General features: G+C 40.5%; 1 protein-coding gene across 2 annotated transcripts in view; it reads left to right on the top strand.

Moving 5' to 3' along the window:
- The first annotated feature begins 7,076 nt into the window (after positions 1–7,076).
- EEA1 (early endosome antigen 1) overlaps positions 7,077–22,062 on the top strand; it is a 69,177-nt gene continuing 54,191 nt past the window's right edge. The window contains exons 1-3 of one of the 2 annotated variants that reach the window (XM_042025416.1): positions 7,077–7,195; positions 15,145–15,237; positions 17,774–17,896. In XM_042025416.1, the coding sequence (XP_041881350.1) occupies positions 7,172–7,195; positions 15,145–15,237; positions 17,774–17,896 (240 nt within the window). In that variant the 5' untranslated portion in view covers positions 7,077–7,171. The remainder of the gene's footprint in view (positions 7,196–15,144; positions 15,238–17,773; positions 17,897–22,062) is intronic. The other variant, XM_042025422.1, reaches the window with a different exon arrangement.

The following is a 22,062-nucleotide window of genomic DNA, read 5'->3' as shown; positions in this document are numbered from 1 at the left end:
GGCAGAGATGGCCCGTGCTAAAGCCTTCTAGAATATATAATACCCAGTTTTGGAGGAGCCATTTCAATGCCAAGCTGGAAGTAAGGAGTGAATATTAATTTTTGGAGCAGATACATCACTGTCATTGCTCTTACCATTACAGCTAACAATCATCTAAGAGAAGAGAGGTATAGAGACCAGGCTGGGATTACATGGCTTGGCAAATCTGGCTTCAGAGTACTTAACCATAGATCAGAAAAGTTACCAGCACAAATAGCAAAATTCTGGGTGCTGTGCAAATTTATTCTACCTAACAAAACATATTAACATTGTTTTAAAGCAGTAACTTTCTTCTGGCCAGCTTTATAATGGATTTGATGTGGAAGATTTTTGCCTGCAATCAACTTACAGTCAACGGAAAATATAAAACTGCTTTAATACTATAACCCACACTCTTCTTAGCTCAGATAAGCTAAGTGGTGCACGTGTATTTGTTCCAGATTAAATTTGTAAACCCAGTAATGCATCTAGCTGGCATTAATGGATAGGAGTCTCAGCTGTTGAAGGGTTGATCCTTGATAACTGTGTAACCATGTGGCATTTCATCACACCACAAGAAATGCTACCTTTTCCTTCATTGATACCCAGTGCCTCTTTGCCCTAGTCTTTAGTATATACATTTTTATTTTCCATTAATAAATTAGATCATTTGGGGTTTTTTTTGCTTCAGTAGTTTTGCAAATTGTACTTACCCTATACCAGAAGATGAGTGAAAGGTCTTACTCTATTTTTTTAGTGTGAACATTTTAGCTCAAAAAAAAAAAAAAATCTTAACTGAGAAAGATTTTTAATCCTCCTTTGCTTATAACCAAGATTCTTCCTCATGTCTAAATAATTACTACAATTGCTACATAGAGAGGTTTGGCTAGTACTGCAAGGAAATCAAGGGCTGGCCAGCCAGCATTTAGCAATGTGCACTTAGCTGTACACCTTAAAAATAGCATTTTGGTTCATAGATGCAGTAGACTGCTAAGATTAGAATACAAATCTGGAAGACTTTGAGAGGCTTTAATAACAGATGCCATTAAGCATTATGTCACTAGTGTAATACTATGGGTATATTATTTACTGTTTTAAGAAAACCTGTCAACCTCCTTTTATAGTTAAAATTTGGCCTCTTTATTTAGCAGCCTGTATTCTGACCATTTAAAAATGTTTAACTGAATTGCTGATGCAACACATGTACACAGTGACTCCCAATAAAGCCAACATTTATTGCATCTACTTATATACAAGGCCATGAACAAACAGCGCATTAATGCTCAGAGAGAGAGGACGGTGTTTGAAGCAGTGCTGTATGGACCTTCCTATATTAAAAAAACTCAAACAAATAAACAAAATAACCCAAGCAAAAGCTCGTTATTGCACTTGGGTAGATTTGTGTTTGAAAAAAACCAACCCATGTCAAACCTTCAGCATTTTTTGTAGTTATGCAGAAGGGTGACCAAAATGATGCCCCTAATTATTATCATTAAATCTTCAAACATTAAATCTTCATACACTGAAAATTCATCTAATGTTTGTGCTGTAACTAGGAAAGTCTTACTAAGGTTAATTTTAATTATTGGTAATACTGACATGCAACTGATCACTATTTCCCCTACTTCTTTCATGTGGCATTCAAACCACTTTGCTTAAAAATCTTTGAAATAGTCTCAAACATGCCTAGACTGATGGAGACAAATAAGTTTGCATCTAAAAGGAGGGAAAGAGAAGCTACATATGTATATCAGTACATGCCAAAGTGAACAGATAAGTAACCCCAAAGAATCTGTTATTTAAAGTATTTTAATTTTACTCTGCAGTGGAATTCCACAAAACCTCTTTCTTGTTCCTTTTGACCTATTTTCTGTGCCATTTACTGGAAAGTACCTAGAAGAATTGCCAACAAGTCCTAATGTCTCTGGAGTAGTGGGATCAGAATGGCCATGGTATCACCACAGCTTTTTATGGTGGAATTTGAAAATGTTTCTTTTGTGGCAGGCTTTCAACTTTATGCAGAATAATTTCTTAGATGAGGCATTTTGCAAAGAGTGCTCTGCATGACTCAGCAGCAGATTTTCTCCATCTCAGATTTTGGTTATATTAATATCAGGTTTATTTTTTACATGAACTTAAACATATTTATAACTTAAGTTCCCTTGCATGCTGCTGGGCTCTCTCTAGTTCCAGTGCCTGTCTCTCCGGCTATTCCAGCAAAGCTACATGGCATACACTACACAGGGGTTCAGTATTGAGGTGGATGGAAAAACAATCCATGACTGGAGCATTTTTTTGTTGATAATAGGGATAATTCTGTTATTCTGTCCTTAACTGGGGTTTCTTAGGGAGAGCTGTGCAAATTTTACAATGTTCAGATTCTGTAATACTAGAATGAAGTCATGACTTCGAGCTCTTGGATTTGGTATTAATGCTAGCCATGCATCCTTTATTAGTACACACACTCATTACTCATGCAAGTAATTGCACTGACTTGAAAGAGGCTCTCTGTAGCACAGGAACCGGCCTTGAGTCGCCAGCTCTTTGTTAGTGACATCACCACAGAGTCAGCCAGGTTCTAAAGCAGCTGAGCAAACACACTCCCTCTAATATATGCAGGGTGAAGTACTGGTGCTCTGGCCAATGCCTTCAGTACCATGAGTGAAGAATTGAAGAGCTGTTATTTTTCCCTCTAGTGAGAAGGGAATGGGTCAGGAACGATTGGTGATTAATTCAAGAATAGACTAAAACTACCCTATGGGTTTTGCCTAGGCCCTTAGGGAAGCAGAGGTAGCTTCTTGTGCCTTTCAATGTCCTTTCCCTCTGCTCCCCACTGCACACCTTTTGAACCCATGCAGCAGTATACCTCTAAACTGAAACAGGCATAGCTATCTCAAAGGCAGTTACATTTCTTGGGCGACAAAACTACTGACTGGGTAGAGGTGAAAGATCCATGTTTGTGCTACCGGAAAGATCAGCAAGTCAAGCTCCTGTGCAGGTCTGAACTGATCACAGCACATCCTGTGTGGTGGGGATCTTGAGTGACCCTTGGAGAGACAGAAGGTGAAGTTTCTGTAAAGGTAAAGCTGTGGGATATATTTTTCATGGAACAATAGATTTAATGTCTTTCACTGCTCATAAATCATTTGGTTATCACCACCTAACTGATTGCAAATAAATTTATTAATTTACTAAATATTAGTAGTAATATTTGACTCTTCTATAATGCTTTTCATCACAAGCATCCAATATCTTTTCACCATAGAGAGATATCAGTATTTCTTTTTTTTTATAGCTGGAGAGTGTTACACAGAGGACCATTTTTGGGCTGAGTAGAAAATTATATACAGTTCCCAAGTCTAAGATTAGTGCCCAAGCCACTGATTATTCTGAATCTGCTAACAACAGTTTAAAACCAGCCTAAATATTTTTTCAGGTTAAACACATTTATTTCTGCTACTAAAGCAGAGGGGGAAACAAAAAGTCAGTAACAAAATACTGAGAATTCAGTCTAAACTGTCAAACTCTTCCGAAGGCAAGATATATGCTATAATTTCAATACTTGTCTATTTTCTGTTTTAAAGTATATTCTATGTAAATAGTAAGATCAGTAACACAGATTTTCATAATTTGAGAACTCTGAAAAGCCTTTTAGCTGTTCTTAATATCTTAGTTCTCCTATAGCTGCTGTGGAGTAGATGTACCCTATTTATGCAGGTGGCAGGCAGGGAGGGACTGGCAACTAGTTGCCAGCTTTAGCACTGTATGGCAAGGTCTCCATACCCCCATTATACAGCAGTTGTCCATATGTACTGCTAAATAGCTCTGCCTTCAGCTGAAAATACATTTTTCCCCAAATCTGCACTTCATAAATCTTCCAAATTTTATCGTACACCTTTCATAGAATCATCAAGGTTTGTAAAGACCTCCAAGATCATTAAGTCCAACCTTTGACCAAGTATCACCATGTAAATGAAGCCGTATCCTTTAAACAAACTGTGTTCAACTGATTTTCATAGAGCTCAACTTGAAAGGAGAGAGATTCAGAAAAAGATATGGGTAAATTTGAAAGCTAATTACTGAAAGCATATGAACAGCACACAGTGACAGTCAAAAATGTATAGTTAAAGACCTAGGAAAAAGAAAACCAACCAGAGGCTGATAACTTTTATAAACAGAATACTTAAAAACATCTTGAAAAAATGGGATACTTTTCCAGCGCAGCATATTGTGGATCAAAGGAGCTTGTGACCAAGAGATTTTGAGGTCAGAAATTTTACATGACTGAAAATAGTCATCTGTATAAACACTGAAAACATGTAGGACAATAAATAGCCCAGAAACTTGTAGGCCAGAAGTGTAAGCAAGCATATGTACTATGCATATACCACACGTGTTCCTTGCCAAGTGACAGTGGTTCCTTGTAACCCTCAGTTGAGGAAGAAGATTGTGTGAACACCAATTCTTGTGAGCCATGGTTCAGACATCATTGCTTTTTATTTGACTATATGTATAGCCATTAAAAACAAAGAACAACCCCCCAAAATCCCAACAAACCCTGTAGTTATTAATTGGAAAATCTGAGAAGCGCTGGTACACATCCTGAATACTGCTTGTACAGTCAAAAGAGTGATTTCAGTTCTGTACTGAAATAAAAAAATGCTGGCTTTGACAGATATGCAAGAGGTTGTTGTAGTTAAGACTCTCAGCCATCAGCTTGTGTTTAAAGGATAAGGTAGGTACCCAGTTCCCAGCTGGTTTTGGAAAAATCTTTGCTGTGATTGTGTTCTGAGACTTTCTACCACCAACTGACTCTTTAGAAAGGCACCTTTTAACCCTCGTGTCACCAAACCCTTAACAGAGTTTATGAGCTTGGACAAAATGAAGGTTTACAACTCCCATGCCTGAGGACACAGCCTATACACTAACAGCTGAAAATTCTGTTGAATTTTAGGAGAGCACATGATATGAATTCATAGGCATTACCATACACATAATAATTAAAACCAAGGACTTCCACTAGAAATGGCACAGATTTAATTTTTTCCCCCTAGATCTCTGCCCCAAGGGTGAATTTTTATGTCTATTCTCTGGTGCATAGTAAAAGCAGCCACACTGCAGTCTTTCCTTACAGGCAGGATTCCTCTCCTTGGCTACCTATTTAAATGTGTAGGAACTTAGTATCTTTGAGCCTTGTCTGACTGCTGTATTTGATTGAAATTGGCCCATAGATTAACAAGTTACTGAGGGAATGATGGCTGGACAGGGAGACAGATACATGTGTTCAATCAAACATCCGCACAAGGAAGGGATCATGTATTTCCTTTCAAATCTTGCTAAGGAAATCCTCCTCTGATATAAGACTTTTAACTAGTGTCCTCAAATCCCTATCATCTTCCACTGAGCACTCAGGAATTGCTAACCTAGGAGAGTAAAAAACATTCTACAAAGATGGGTTGGTTAAGTTACTTGGGTCTGGCAAATTGAGCACTCCAGCACTTTGTTGTGTAGGCTGTCACTCTTGTTGAAATACCTAGTAAAGAGAGCGATATACTAAAACTTGCAGTCATTTCTGTTTAGATTCAGAGTAAGAATCTATGGTCTGCCTAAATATTTAACAATCCGCGCAGCTGTACAAAACCAATCTTATTCCCATTATTAATCCCAAGTACAAAATTCAGAAACAAACCTAACTGCCAAATTTCAAAGCCATTTTGTACTATGGACACATGAAAATGTGTGTGACTAAAGTCACCACTCATCAGCTGAAGCCAAGTGTGTGCGTGCTCTTAACCTGCCTCAGTTGTGGATCCAATGACATTAACATGAAACACACTGGAGCCTGTAGCTGGAGCCAACTGAGTCCAGTCACATAGCGCTGCCATGCTTCAAGCCTCCAGCTGCGGCAGCCAAATCCTTCTGGTCATGTGCTCACAAGGCACCCAATGTCTGAGGATTTTAGAGTGCTTAGAAATGTCAGCTTCTGAGTGGAAAAATGTTTTTGATCTTTACAGCACAACTGGTGCTCTGCTATGATATTTGTTCTAGTAGGCACAATTAGTCATTGACCAAGTTTGTTATTTACTCGTGACTCTTTGTCTGGCATCCAACATGTGAAAGTTGCAGGTTTTGGATAGAACGGGGAACTGTAACTTGTTGAATTGTATACTCTAGAGGGTACTGGTATTCCAGTAACTCTCCTGCCACATCTGATGTGGGGTTTTGCCTCAGCACCTACGGATACCGATTCTTTCGCAGTTAAAGTGATGCTTTTCGGTTGCACCTTTTTTTCTTTCTTTTTTTTTTTGAAGGTAGATGTGCGTTTGTGTGACTAAAATGTTATTTTCTGATATTTAAAAAACATCTAATGGGTCATGCCTCGAGGTCCTCTTTTCAGCTGAGAGCTTAAAGCAAGCAGCTGCTTCATCAGAATTGAATTTCCGGTTAATTATCCAAAGAAGTTTGCTTCAACAGTCCTCACTGAACGCGCATTTCTCAGTACTTTCAATGCCGCACGAGTAACAAACAACACGGCGCTGCACTTGCGCTTCGCCTCCTTCTGTGAGCCCCCGGCTGCAAGCTCAAACTACAGTCCTTTTCCTTCTCTCGGCCGATGCCAGATTGATGCCAGTAGCAAGGGGGCCGCAGCTGTCGGGTGCCTGGGGCACCCCCAGAAGGGAAGAACGGCCGAGGGCAGACACACCGCCGCCCTCCCTTCTCCCCCGCCCTCAGCAACCAGGACGCGTCTCGGGCGGCGGAGATCCCGGGCACAGCGCAGGGACACAGCGAGAGCAGCGGCGCTGGGCCCGGTGCGGCAGGAAGGAGCCCGGCCCGAGCCCCCGCGGAGCGATCGGGGCGCAGAACCCATCCAGTCCCGGGGGCAGCCCCCGCCGGCTCGGCGCGCTCCGCGCCTCTACCCCGTTTCGCCTTCCCCCGCTCCCCGAGGCCGGGAGGTGACCACAGCCCCGTCCCCGCGGGGCCCGCCCCTCCCCGGGCGGAGCGCGGCGGCTGCCCCGCCTCCCCGGCCGCGGCGCTGTCACGGGGCGACCGGGCCGCACCGGGCTCCTGCGGGGCGGGGGCGGCGCTGCGCGGGGCTCCGCGGCTTCCCTTCGGCCTGGCCGCGGCCGCCCGGCGGCATCTGCGCTCTACCACCATGTTCAGGCGGATTCTGCAGCGGGTAAGGCAGCGAGAGCCGCCCCAGCGGCGAGGGCGGCGTGCCATGCCGGTGCCCGTGCCGTGCCGGTGCCGCTTCCTGGTGCCGGCCGTGCTCGGAGCTGCGCTCCGTGCGGCGGAGCCGGAGCCACTGGCCCTGCCCGGCCCGTCCTGCGGCGCAGGATGCGTGTTAGGGCTGTCGCGGCCCCGGAGGCCGTGAGTTTGTCCGCCCCCGCCCCCTCGCCGGGGGACGGCCCGAGACCCGACGGGACGGGCCGGGCCCGCCATCCCGGCTGGGGGCGGTGTCGTCCCCCGGGAGGGGCGGAGGTGCTGGCGGCGGGCGGCTCCCCACGGCCGGGCCTGTCGGAGGGGCGAGGGGCGGCCCTGACCGGCGTGGCTCCTTCCCGTAGCGCGGCGGCGTCTCCGCCCGCCGCCTGCGCCCGTCGCCGCGGCTCGGCCGCCCGAGCGTAGGGCAGGATCAAGGGAAGCCCGGCCTGGGGAGAGCCGCCGCCGGGTCCCGCGGTGATTTCCTCAGGGGCCGGCAGGCAGCAGCTTCATAACGCCGAGAGCCAGCCCGGCAGCCACCGTCCGGCTGTCTCCTCTGTTTTAGGAACCGGCTTTTCCGGCAGCTCTGCCTGACTTGGAAAGCCAAGTTGTGACACTCGTTTATGAAACCCTTCTCGCTTGCTCAGATCCCCGCGCCGGTGCCGGTCGCCTTGCAGTTGGCCTGCGGCTCGGGTGGGAGCTGCCCGGAGGCGCTGGCGCAGGGCAGGTGCCGGCGCGGTCCCGCTCCGCGCGGCCGGCACGGCCGGCGCTCGGCGGGGGGATGCGCCCAAAAGGGTTGAGTCACGCCGGCGGTGGGCAGGCAGCGCTCCAGATCCCGCACCGCAAGAGAGCGGTTTCGGTGTTACCCAGGAGGCGCTCTCGGATAGAGGGGAAACCAGCTTCTCTCCCCGTATTATCTGCTGTTGCTTCCAAATCGTGCTGTCTATGTAACACCTCCGTGAAAGAGTGTTTTATTGGAAACGCTGGCTTGCTCTCCTTATCTGCCATGCAAAGAAGCGTTGCTACAAGAATGAAAGTTAACACAGGGGAAATAAAGTAAGCATACCACCAACTTTTTCAGTGTAAAGCATACCTCAGATTATTTTTCGGTCATAGACCCTGAGCAGGTGAAGATCTTGGTCTATTTGGAGCTTCGTGTTTACAAGGAAGAACTTCCTTCCTGAAATTTAATGTGAAGCCTGGCTAGCAAGCATGGAAACTTAGTACAGACCTAATTAAATATTGGCAGCAGTTAACTGGGTGTTTATTGGTTCTGAGAAACACCAGGCCATAAAGGAAGGCTTCTATGAGAGAGGAAAAAGCTTCATACAGTGCCAAAGGATATTTGCCCCAAGTATGAATTCAGCTAAACATGTCTTATAAAAAGCTGAAGTCAGTGCAAAAGTTTCTGTGTGAGAAACAGACATCTTTTCCAAAAAGATTGAACAAATAGTTGTTTTCCAGTTGCTCCTGAAAATTATAGGATCACAGGAGAGCTGATTGTCAAGAAAGATGAAACAGACTTCTTCCTGCCCAAAAATGGAATAGAGAAATGCCAAGATTTTTGGAGGTGTTAACCTTTTAACTGCAGAAAATAGCCATGCTTTTAAAAATTCACCTCGTACTAAAAGGGACTTTAGACATTTTGTAAAAATAGTGATTGCGTGCACAACCTCGTACATACATACTATTTTGACTTGCAGTCTGGTTGGCAAACTGAAAAATACTTCTGCTGTACTTTGGTATTAAAGATGAACCTTAGGTTTATGTCATATATTTTCATAAAGATCATAGTTATTAATATCTTTCATGTGTCTTGTGCATTAATTTGAAGCATAAGGAACCTCTTGACCCTTTTATTGTCCATCATTTGTATAGCTGACAAAAACCCCTTGCCTTTCTGTCACTGAAACATAGTTTCTTGCATACCTATTTGGTTTGTTATATGATTATATAGGTGATGCCAGCCTTTCTAGACAGAGAGCTAGTCATTAATGGTAGTATAACTTGAGTTATAAAAGTAGGTTTTTTAAAAAAGGAATTCTTTATTACATTCCTTTTGTTGTAACTCAGCTGGCTGACACGCTGCAAAGGAGGAAGACAACAGCTACAAAGATATGGTATATAGTTTTAGTTATCTATCTGAAATTCTGATGCCTGAAGTTTCAAAACATCAGATGTTTCTTTTTTATACTACTTCTCTACCTTGATCACCTTTTTATTTCTTCCACAATTGTAATTTCTGTTTAAAAGCATCTTCACAGTGACTTTGAATGACATATTTTCAAAGTAGAAAGTATTATATACTAAACATTACTCATTTAGTTTTTGAGGTTAGTAGCTCCTTGTTGTCTTTAACTAGCTCCTTATTTTACATCCTTTCCCTACAAGTTGTTTCTAAATTTTATGTGTGTTTTCAACATGACATGTCAGGGATCCACCTGTTTTGTATGTTTGCACCATAAAACCCCCTTTCGTACATTGTTGCCACTTCCTGGTTTCATGCATTGTTCATCATGCTGATCTAGAAAACGGTAGGTTTTCCCAAAAGACATCTGTGTGGAATGTCCGCGACACAACTGTCCTGCTCAAGTAGTTTGATTTTTGTCAGTGGATTCCTTGAAGAGCAGTCTTTTCTTCATTGTGCTCAACTCCAAATGCCCTTTGTGGGCATTGTGTCATCTGTCTCTTGTTAACCTACTATCGAGGCAGTGGCAGTTGCCTCTGGCCTGTTAAAGCAGAGCTCACTTCTTGTATTTGAAGAAGGGGGCATTTATTTTCAGCTGATAGAAAACTGATTACTTTGACCTCCTTCTGAGCCTTCTTCCCATAGCTCATGATTTTTTAGTGAACGACTCATCTATTGGACCAATGTGACTGCTATTTATGTATTTACGTTTGTTTTTGTCTTCATTATGTGTCTTTAACTGTTGGCAACTGTGCTGTGTTTGAGTGCTCTCTGTTGCTCTCTCTGTTCCTCTATTGCTTTCTGTTTCTTCGAGTTTTTGGTCTTGACATCTTGGTGTCTGGGGGAGAACAGGGCTTTGCAGACATTTCTGTAGCTCAGGTAGTACAGTCACCTTTTCTCTTACTCCAAGCTCAGGCATTTCAGAGATATTTACTTGTCTGAAATCATTGCACCTCATGCTCGACTTACAGTTTTCTTTTTACATTTATAATTGCAGGGCTCACTAGATAACATGTTTACTTGGATAGATGCTGAACTGCAGCTGTGCTTCTGCCCTCTCCCCAGGAGTCAAAGGGAGCATGTGTGCCTCTTCCTGGGCACAAAGTCTGCTTGTGTGATGGCATGATGGGAAAGAAAAGTTTTATGCCCTCTGAAGTCAGGAGTCATTTCATTTTACAGAGTCATAAAGTAGCGTCACACTGCTTTAGAAGTAAATGGTGTTACTGTTTTGTGTGGCAAAATACCCTGTTCTTAGCACTGAGAGTTCTTTGGTAACAAGGGCTTTGGCCTTCTTACCTTCTCATTTTTGTGTCTTGTTTGTTGCTTCAGGACCTTTTTATGGTTGTAGTAGTACCCTTATGTAGTATTTAAATCTGTGCTGGAAAAACTGTTAAATCTGTATTTGCTCTCATTTTCTCAAGGCTTTATCTATCTTCAAAGGTTTTAATTTATTCTGAATTTAAAACTGCTGAAAAGAGTATTCTAACTGAAAGGGATGTAGCTATAGACAGATAAATGACTATGCAAAAATGACACGGTAGTGGTCCATATTTATACTCCCTCATTTTAAAGCATTAGCTCAACTCATTCATTATATAATTTTCTACTCTCTTTCAGAAAACAAGCTGCAATCATTGTCATCCTTTTTGTTGTTAATGATGTTTCTTTATATTAGCTTGCAGTTTTGAGAAAACACAGAGAACAGCATTATGAAGTTTAGCATATTACTTCTACAACTCTAGGGCTAGCAGTAGAAACATACTTCTCTGCAAAGTAAACAAATATAACTGACAACTGGGAGAGAAATATGCTGGATCAAAGACTAACTTTGCATCAGTCTTTCAACTCCAGGCATGCCTTCAAGTGTCAAATGTTAATTTTGTAATTGTGCACACACAATTCCACACAATTGTGCCTGTGTGGAAATTTTCTTTTCCTCTGGGATTAGTAAGTCATTCATTTGCTCCCCTGTATAGGCCATCTGAAAACAAAGAATGTCATTCTGAGTCTTTTTGTAGATCACAAAGTCCAAATTGTTCAATATGTTGTGATTCTTTTTTTTTAAGGGAATGTGATACCACAGTGGTATATGAGCATAGCTTAACTGTGTGTGTGAACCAATATGATCGTGCAATGATTGATTAAAAAAAGACATTCCCAATGCCCCATTCTTTATTTGGATGGTGAAGGATGTTTCAATTACATTACAACCTTAAAAGATAAGTTAATTTCATTTTTGATCTTGGCTTCCATAATATTAATCCAATTTTGTATTTAATTTTTCTTGCTACCCTGTATATTTTGCAAACGAATACTATGGACTATAACTTGAAAGTTACTTAATGACCTCTTCCCACTCTTCTTTCCCACGTGTGGCACTCACCAGAAAATGTCACCATTTGTACTAAGCTTTCTAAATCCATCTTGGAATTATGCTTTCTCTTTTAAAGAGCACACACTGATTTTTGAAATGTTAAAAGGATTTTACCAGGTACTGTGTAATAATTTCTGTCATACAATGCATGCAATGATACATCCCATCCAGTGCTTATTAGTGTGATTATAGCATGTCTGAAGTGTTTCATAAAGCAAGTCCTTTAATCAATCATGGAGTAATAACAGTGTACAGTGGCGTAATAACAGAAGAGCTTGCATCCTGGAGGTTGTAATAATCTCAAATTTGTAGTGCTGGAACTAGCAGAACTTAATATGCAAATCTCATTGTGAAATGGAGTCAACTCTGGGGTGAAATGGGATGGGCAATTAACAGTGTATGGTAGTGTTGTGTAAGGAGTTATATGAGGTGAAGAAAATATTGTGTTAATTGTTGCAGAAGGTTCTTGGGTTTGGGACAAAATGATTCATTAAGTGTGCTGAAAGTGTACGTTCAGATATTGCAGAAGTGGAGGTAGATGCTGCCTATCTAAAGAGACAGTTGGACCATCTCTTAGTGCCACTGAAACATTAGATGCAGTATTCTAACTTACCTGTCTTCCTGGGAAACCTGGCTACTACTTACCGTTTATTTTAGATACTATTCTTCTGACTGTCAATGGAACACAATCCACATGTTCATTAATGGAGTTACTTGCATTTCAAAGCTTTCCTGTGGGATGTGTGTTTCTGTGGGCAGCACTTCTTAGGCTACAGAGCAATTGGGGCAGGCAGGAGCTCAGGGGCTCCCTAGTCTGAACAGTGAACAGGATCAGCTTGGAGGTCAAGAGCAAGTTGCTCAAGCCTGTCTCACAGGAACAGCTGTTCTTTACATCCAGTAGGAATCTCTCATTTCAGTTTTTGTGTCTGGGCCTCCCACTGTGTGCTGCTTAGACCAGCCTGGCTTCCTCTTTTTGATGGTCCCTTCATGGGTGGTGGTGTGGCTGCTGTTTGGCCCTCCCAAAGCTGTCTCTACTTCCACACTGAGCCAGCCCTGTTCCCTAGGCTTCTCCCACAGGTCAGGTGCTTCATCCCCAGATGTGTTGGTGGCCTTTTGCTAAACTCACACTGGTTTATCAGTGTTCTCCCTGGACTGGGAAAGCAGTATTTCGATGTGGTCCAGTGGGTGCTGGCCAGTGGGGAATAATCACTTCCCTTGATCAGTTGGTTGGGCTCCTTGTTAACAAAATCCAGGCTTCTGGCAGCCCTCTGTGCACACAGGGCATGCTGCGGGCTCCTGTTCAGCTTGCTGACGTACACGAGGCCTCGGTCCTTTTCAGCAGATAGACCTCTGTTACTGCCAGGAGTTTTCCTTCCCTGGAACAGGAGTCTGCATTTGTCCCTGTTGAATTGCATAGGGTTCCCCTTGGCCTATTGCTCCAGGCATTTCCAGGTCCCTCTGAGTGGCAGCTCTGCCCTTGAGTGTATCAGCTGGTCCTCCCAGTTTGATGTCGTGTGGAAACTTGAAGAGTGTGCACCTGTGGTCCGTGATGGGATGTACCTTGTTTACTGTCTGTATCAGTGACCCTGGGAAGAAGTACCAGTGCCTTCACTTTGACATGTTTTGCATGTGTATCGTATCTCTTTTTACCCCCTTTTTTGCCTCTCCTGTTACTAACTTGCAGAGCTTGCATCACCTTTCCTCTTGCTTTTGTATGCTGTATTAGAAGGAAATTGTGTTCATATTTTCTTTAGGAATACAGTACAGCTAACATGAAAAGACATGGAGTAGGAAAACCAGAGTATGTTGATTACTTAACTGATGACCTCAGAGAAGGCTAGAGTGAGAAGATATGGTTGTCTTCTCTTACTGTCACCAGCCCCCATAGCTTGGTGTTTCACTCCTTCTCATTTCCCTTTGGCCAGTCTTCAGAGCCTTTTCAAAACTGAAATGTATTTCACTGGGAATTAAGTCCTTAATCAGTAAACTTGACCTGTTAATGACATTTTTTTTAGGTTTGATTAATAATAAAAGGCTGTTATCTTTGTTATCTTTGCTGTCTTTGCTGTTATCTTTTTATCTATGAAAGTTGACAATAGAACATTCTTTTTAAAACAAAGCAGGAAAATGTACTTAATTTTCAAAGAATGGAAAATCATGTGTGCTGCAGATACCTTATAAGAGGTTATATAACTGATTTGTCTTCAAAAAGAGGATATATTTGAGCAAGAAAATTCTTCTCCAAGTAAGATTTTGGAGGCAGCAAGATCTAGAAACTAAAACTCTTTCCTTCTCTCTGTAGATTTCAATCTATATATTTAAATTCTTTATCTTTATCCTCTTATATTAAATTATAAAATCCTTTTGAACATTATAAGTATTTCCAGATATGCTACTGCAGTATTTTAGCCTTACTTTATCCCATTTGAGATTGTCATACTAGAATTATATGGTAACTTTTTGTTCTTTGTTTAAACTAGGATTGCATATACATATTGAGATAATTTTTAAATGATGTTTGCTTTGAGAATGCTTACTTTTCTGCCATCAGTCAAGCAGACATTTTGGAGATGAGTAAGAGAAGTTAAATCAAATTTAAATCAAAGTTACAGTTAAATAAGGATTATAAGATACAATCCATCTACCCAGATTTTGAATCATGTAGTATTTAAAGTTTACTTGCTTATCTGTCTGTAGTTTCAAATCAGTACTGTTGTTTTGATTTTCAGCATATTCATAGGAGTATATCTTTATAGGTTTTCTTACTGATTAGCATGTTTTAACTTTACCACAGGCTTGATTATTATTTTTATTCTTTTCCAAATCAAGGCAGTGTACCTGCTTGTGTGCTAGTTGAATCAGCAGGGTCCTTAAACTTTAGTCTTCTGTCTTTCATATATTTAAAGCTCGTCCAGAATGTAGACAAGTTATCAAGAAAGTATGATGATACTAGTTTACTACTTCTGAAAAACTTTTTAGACTTTAATTTCTAGTGTTTTCCTATAGGATATAGCAACCTAATTTAACATCACCAAGAGTGATACAAGGGCCAGGAGTTTAGCCAAAGTTTTTGTGTTGTGTTGAGCATTCATGAGAGGAGGTGTTTTAAAATCCTGGCTTTTGCTTCTGGTATCTGCTTGGTTTTTTATGGAGAGTGTTGGATAGAAGCTTTTGTTGAAGTGTTGTGCTGAAAATTACATAATTGCTTGTCAGCTTGTTCACTTCATTACTCTTGTGGAGGGAAAATACCTTTGTATTCCAAGAAGTAGAAGAGAGGCCTTTGCATAGGATATGTACTGTGCTTTATTAAATATTTATTAAATATTAAAATGTAGGCTCTCATTTTTCTCTTCCCCATCTATTTCAGACTCCAGGTAGAGGTGGGTCTCAGAGTTCAGATTCGGATTCATCTGCCACACCTGGAAATGCCGTGGACGTGAACAATGAAGGCTCCTCAGAGGTACTGTGCACCGTACACGGGACTCGTGTCTTAAACCTTGGGTGCTGTTTCTCTGCTCCATGAAACTGTTGGGAGTAACTTTTGATGATCTTCCTAAATAAATACTGTACTAAATAAATACTTGTAAATGTTGTCTTCTAAATGTTGTTTGTTATTTAAATAAAAAAAGAAAGACTAGGCCATGTTTATATGTAACTATTAATTAGGCTTATCTCTCCAAGTGGTCACAAGCAATCCTTCCTGTAGTTCTAGACATGAATTATTAAAATTAAAAGCAATTAGATGTAAGCTTAAGACTCCTTGTTAATAAATCTTTCATGAGAGCTGCAAAAAACAAGTCTTGACATTTTATCATGCTTGTACTCCATTTTCATCTTGCTTCTGCTAAGCTATAATGTATACTGGAAACCTCTTCCTTCTTGTGAAATATCAAACATATTGGGTTTTGCTTGGTGTTGGAGTATAATCCTCTCAGTTTTTCATGGTCTGTATGCCATACTTAATCAGCAGAATAAGTTGTTGCTGCAATCCCATATTACAATGTCTTTGTATTTACAGTGTTGTCAGACATTAACGCTGAAAAATGCGAACTGACTTCACTGGCTGTTGAAGCTTGTTTGTGCTGATGTAGCCTTCTTACCTATCTCGAAAATGTTTTGAGCTTAACATACAAATACAGTGCAAGGTTAATTACCCCTATTACAGCATTAAAGGGAGCAAAGTGCCCTTTCTTACACTGAATAAAGTGTGTGAGGATTCAAATACTCCTGTGCATGATATGATGAAAGATAAGACAAACTTTCACCGTGCTGTTTAAAATCCTGTCTGTGCATCTGCTTGTTTCTTCTTTCTTGAATCCTTATTGCAGCCAATGTAATCAGACATTCCTTAATATTTTGCTGCATGTTCTACATGTCATATATTTTTGAGTCCAAATCTGTTTTGCGTGCATATTTAATCGCCCCTGAAGCAAATAAATATTCTTAAATTGCAGACTAAAATCTTATTACTTTTGTAGTTGATTAAGGCATAAAAAAGAGCAATGAGACAATTGCTTCTTTCTAAGATTTGGCTAAAATTGTATAATTCTGTTAACATGAGTGCAACATCGCACAGCTGGTGGGTGCTATAAGGTACCTCAGTACTAGTGGAGCGGTATTTTCTTGACATGGGATGAGCTTTCAGAGTGGTGGTGTGCCTGTACTATTGCCCTATTAGCTGTTCTTTCTTTGAGTCAAAACTGGGTCAGACCAAAGGCTGCTTTGTCACTCTTGTTTGATATGCATGTGTTACATAAAGAAAGTATCTTTTAGTTGTCCATAACTCCATCATTTCTTGCATTGGGTATTATCCTTAGCGTAGAATTTCAAAGTCTGTTTGAAACTGAGTTCCGAACCTGGTGATGGGTTTTTAGATTCACATGTAATGCTACTGGAATCTGTTAGCCTTCCTTTTGCCTCACAGCTTGCCTGAGGTCTTGTCTTTCCTGGAGCTTCTCTTCAGGAGCACCATAGTTGGTCTCTGCAGAATTTTTGTTCTTTGTTTTATCATGATATTCCTACCTGGTTCTCCATTATTATACAGTCAGAAATCCAATAACTTGTTTTCACTCCAGTTTCTTGGCTAGATTTTCTAATTTGTGTTGTTGCAAGAGTCAAATGGATAATAATTATTAAATCTGTGCAGATTTGTACGTTTCCTTTCTCCTCAAACCTGGTTGAAATAAATCCTGATTTTTTAGAGCTGTAGTATGAAACAGAAGGAGTGGGGAAGTCTGAATTCAAACTGCTCAAGAAGAGGTAAAAATTTGCTTAAGTCCTGTCTGTGACCATGTTGGCACTTCAGGTCACACATAGACCCATAATGAAGTCTTTTATTCACTGTTCAATCTGCCCAAGGAGGAAACATTTGGGTCTATCTTACCTTTGTAGCTTAGGTCCCAGTGCAACTCTGTCTGTAGTACAGGGTTGCTAAATATTCCATGCTTGCAGTGAGTCTACCAGTGAGATGATGCTTTCCTTAGTGTAATGTAACTGCATTAACTAGACAGGTTTGCCTCAGCTTCTCCTGCTGCTGTTGCAAACTTGCTTATTAATTTATAGAGGCATTTCTGCAGTCTCACTGCGCCACTCTTCCCTCTTTCTCTGAAACATCTGAACACCCTTATGGGAAACCTCACAATGGATGTGACGTGATGCCTTGTAATGCTCCATTCACAATTTGTCATGCAGCTTGTTCCTCTGTCACATGAAGGGGGTACCAAGAGTGTCTGGAAAACACACAATAGTATGCAGCATGGTCCTAGTTTTTAAGGCATATTTTAGATTTATTTATTTTCATGCCCTTGGTCACTGTTCCTTCTTGCTTTCTCTATGGTATTGGTATGGTTTGCAAAAGTCCTCTCTCCAAAAGGAAAACAGACTTTGCTTTTGGTGACTGTAGAGAGCTTTCAGCATAAGAATTCAAACTTTTGATTCCAGATCTGCATTTTTTTTGTCTTTATTAGTTTCTTAAAAAAAATATATACATTTCACAGGGCTTCATCTGTCCACTATGTATGAAAGTGTCTGTAACTCCCACTGATCTGTCTGAACATTACCAGAGTGAGCACGCTGGGACAGAAGGAAGACAGGAGCTTCGTGACCTCCCAGCTATTAGTGTGGGTCTTGTTTCTTTTGTTTACATAGTTTTGGTAATGGGCTGCTTTAAATGAACTACGTATTTTCTTGTGGCTTGGGTGTCAGCTTTTTAAATTGTTTCTTTTGATTCCTTGCTTAAATGCAATTTGATCTCATATGCATGATTCCAAAGTATACATTCAGCAGAAGAATTAATTAATATCTAGTTTTCTGATTTGCAGTTGTCTGGCACGTGAGACATTTGCAGTATTGGAAGACTTGCAGTCACTGATATGTACACTTTTTTTTTTTAGCAGCTTTTGCTTGATTTTCTTATAAATAAGGCTATTTTCTTGTTTGGTTTGCTTCACATCAGACTCAGTATCATGAAAAACGTGCTGTTGGATCAGGCACATCCTTTGTGGAAAGAACTGTTTCGAGCCGTTATTAGTTAGCTGTTTTTTAATGCATATTTCTAATGCAAGGTAGGTACATTGGGTAAAAGAGGACTGAGGGTGGGAATATAAAAAAGTCTGAAGCTTCTTTCTTTGAACATGTTTAAGAGCTTATGTATTGCAGCAACATGATAAAAATAATTAGAAAAACAAATTTTTAATATATAATCTTACTGGATTTTTTTATGCCCCCAAGAAAATGCAAAGGCTGTTTCAGTTAATAGATGTAAATTGTAGTGAATTACTAAATTCTTCCAGTTGTGCAGTGTAAAACTGCACAATTAAAGCAAAATGTGTTTTTTTTATGCTCCAGAACTAGAATTTAGATTCTGTAAGTTAACAGCTTCCAGCTGTACAAGGCTATCTGATTCTTTTTGCTGCAAACCTTGAGAGAGTAGATTTGACTTCTGGGGGTAGGCAGCTTGCTGTGCACTAAATGGGTTTTTATAGAGGTGAAGTTTTGCATTGTTTCTGCCAGTGTTACTTTTGTTGAGTTTTGAAATCGAAGTGTTTTTTCTAGGATGTGCGTGTGATGTGATTTTATTGTGTTTGTTGTTATATGCATTTGCTAGGTAGTGCTTTTTTCCTTTCTTATACTTGGCATGTATTTGCACTGTATTTTTGAGGGAAAACTTTAAATTGTTGGATGTTACTCTCAGACAATGGAAGCAATCAATAAATTGATTATTCTAGAGATAACTTGAGATGCCATTTGAAGCGTGACTGTTAAAATAAGGAGGATCTGTGGTAAGACTGACCTGTGCTGCTCTCTTGGAGTGGTGTGGGACCTCCTCAGAGGCAGGACAACTTGAGTATGGCTTTTGATGGACTCCTCACTGCCTCTTGTTGAAGCAGAGGCTGTCAGTAGTGCTCTGTTGTCATCAAGTTAGCTTTTTATTTTCTTTATTATCTGGTCACAAAGCAAGTGCTGTACTTGAATAAGCTGTTGCATTCCTGATGTGATGGTGTCAGTAGATTTTGGGATGAGAGCAATCAGAGGTGTTTTGATAACCTGAAGAAGTTACTGTTTTATTTAAGTTGGTTGTGCTTAGCATATTTTATGGAGTTGTCTGCAAGGTTCTTGCCCACTTTGAATTTTTGTTTTTCCAGTGTCAGTTCCTTGGTCAGTACTTTTCACTTGTCAAGAGCTGATTGCAACTTTTTAACTTGATAAACTGTGTATTGAGTGTAGCACTTGAAATACAAATTCTAGCTGTTGCTGTTTCCTGTTGCTAAAGCTGTATTTCTTTGTACTGTGGTTCAGTAAGTATCTGTAAGAGGTGACAAGCAAAGAAAGCAAATACATGCATGGGTTTTTTTTCAATTTGATCTTTTATTATATCAGAATGCCTAGAAGCATTGAAAAAGTGGGGAATTCTGTTGATAGCTATTGTCAGTTACTAGTATGAAAAGTTTAAAATCCTTGACTACTGAGAAACTGATTGTTTGCTGATGGAAAATAATAGTTTGCATTTGTAGTGAACACTTTGAAGCAGCAGCACAGCCAGGTTGTCACGCCTCCTTCAATCTTTCTGTTTCTGGGACGACTTTATAACAATGATACAATGTTGTCAATGTCCTCTTATGTAGCAGACATGGAACATTGCTCAGTTTGGCTTACTTAAACTGGTGTTTAGCGTTACTGCTTGTCCATAGTACTGGGAAAAGCCTTTTGTTGGAAACAGTGCTGAAGAAGCTTGTAAATTCAGGTTTTTTGCTAGTGAATTCTCCTTAAACAAGGAGATAGGATGTATTGCAAGGCCGGTGTTTGGTTACACTTTGTGAGACCTGAAAAATTGTTACTTGGTTAACAAAAGCTTTAGTACTTGCCTTAGATTTTACATATGGTTTCTTTGCTAACCCTTCTTCCACTGGTACACCTATCAGCTGATGAAAATTTTAGCAAGTCTGGTCATTTGCCCCTCTGTTCTCCATGCCCTTCGTTTTTCTCCGTCCTCCGTGCAGTGAGTGTTGGTCTGGTTTTTCAGTCCCAGGCACTCACACCTGCAGTGTCCTGTTGTGGGAAAGGATTTTTGCCACTTGCCTCCAACCTGATTTATGGCCATCTTCTTAAACAGCTCTCTGTGCAGCCCTCTTTTTCAAACTAGGGATTGAAACATGTGATGGCTGCTGAAAACACCAGTGTAATACTTTCACCTGCCCCCAAGCTGTGATGAAGCCTTTAAAAAATGTGTTTAAAATACAATGGCTTATTCAGCTGCAGGAATAACCACTAAAATGTTGGCAAATATCTGTCCATGTCCAACTTAACCAAACAAATGCTGTATGAAAGTCGCACGCGTCGCCAAGTTCCCAAACATTGTTTCCCAACTTCTGTGTACACAGTGGTGTCACTAACAAAAGCTGTGTGACGACTTCTGTTTTGTTTTCTTTTTTTGAAAGGAACGGTACATTTCTAAACTGTGTCCAGCATTTCCTGACAATCTCTTTTGGACGTTCAGAGCATGTCAACAGTGAGTCAATGCAGAGGCATAGTTTGAGACTTCCTGTCCTGTTTTTATCTGAGGCATCCAAAACAACCACTGTATGGTACCCCTGCAGAATTTAGAATACAGTGGCTGTTAATATGTGTTGTCTTATCTACCATTGGGCTAAATCTAAGACAATTTTTAAACAGTTCTTTTGGGTAGTCTTCATAACTTTCCAGATATTTAGTGAGAATGTGTTTCTTGGCTAATACAAGCAAGATATGAGCATGATATTTTCTGAATAGGCTTTTCATAGCAGAATCACACAGAGTGTAAATTGGCATAGTAGTTGTGCAAAAACGTGGGGTTTTTATGTCAGTCTTTAAAAAGACCTCATTCTTTATGGTATTTTTTTCCTACTTGTCTCTTACTGTAGATGCAGTTGATTGAATCTTCTGTTTTTATGCATGCCCTTGGAATATTGTAGACTGTTACTGCACAGAACATCAGGTCAATGCTTTAATGCTGATATTTTATTCTCCTTCAGTTGCTTCTCAAATTAGGTTTTCACCTGTTTTCACCTCAACAGTACTTGCCTGCTTTGCACAGGAACAAAAATTATTGATGGAGTTAGATTAGTACATTAACTTCGTGCAACATCCGAACAGTATGAAGAGAATGAAGAATTAGAGATACTGATTTGATTTGACTTGGCCATGGAATATGACTTTTCTTTAAGAAATAGAGATCCCACCAGATTAGAATTTCTAGTTCATGACAAAATTGTAGTCTTGTAGGTTGTGACACAATTGTAGCCTTACTCATCAATAGCAATAAAAACATAAGAGAACTGAATTAGAAATTATGTTGGAAGAATCCAACTTCTTTTCCAGGAAGACATCAATTCTGCAGTCTGGTAGAAAATACTATATAAATACACCTTTGCTCTCTTTGTCCAGAAATTTAAATACATACTTGTAAAATTGAAATGGGCTGCAGATCTTAATTATACTCAACATGACCTTTTTACCTACTTTTCTAATGATTAAATAGAGATGTTATCTGAGAAAGCCACTGTCATCTTACTGTGTACATAAACACAGAGGAAAGGGCTTTATCTGGTGAAAGACATGGAAAATGTCAACTCTATTTTCCTTTTAGCAATATGTAAAAAGAGTGACCTAATTTACTTATTCTTTAACTTAAAATATGTCATGATTTTTTTAAATCAATATGTAAGCCTTCTAAATAAATTATGATGTGTAGTCTTGCCCTTGCTGTCTAGGCAGACCGTTTAATCTGCTTCTGAGAACTTCCTGAGGA

The sequence above is a fragment of the Corvus kubaryi genome, unplaced genomic scaffold (genome assembly GCF_017639235.1).
Source record: "Corvus kubaryi isolate FWS band 111438036 unplaced genomic scaffold, C.kubaryi_AGA036_p1.0 129, whole genome shotgun sequence".
Classification (NCBI taxonomy): domain Eukaryota; kingdom Metazoa; phylum Chordata; class Aves; order Passeriformes; family Corvidae; genus Corvus; species Corvus kubaryi.
Note: the sequence above shows the minus strand (reverse complement) of the source record. Positions and strands in the feature narration are given on the sequence as shown.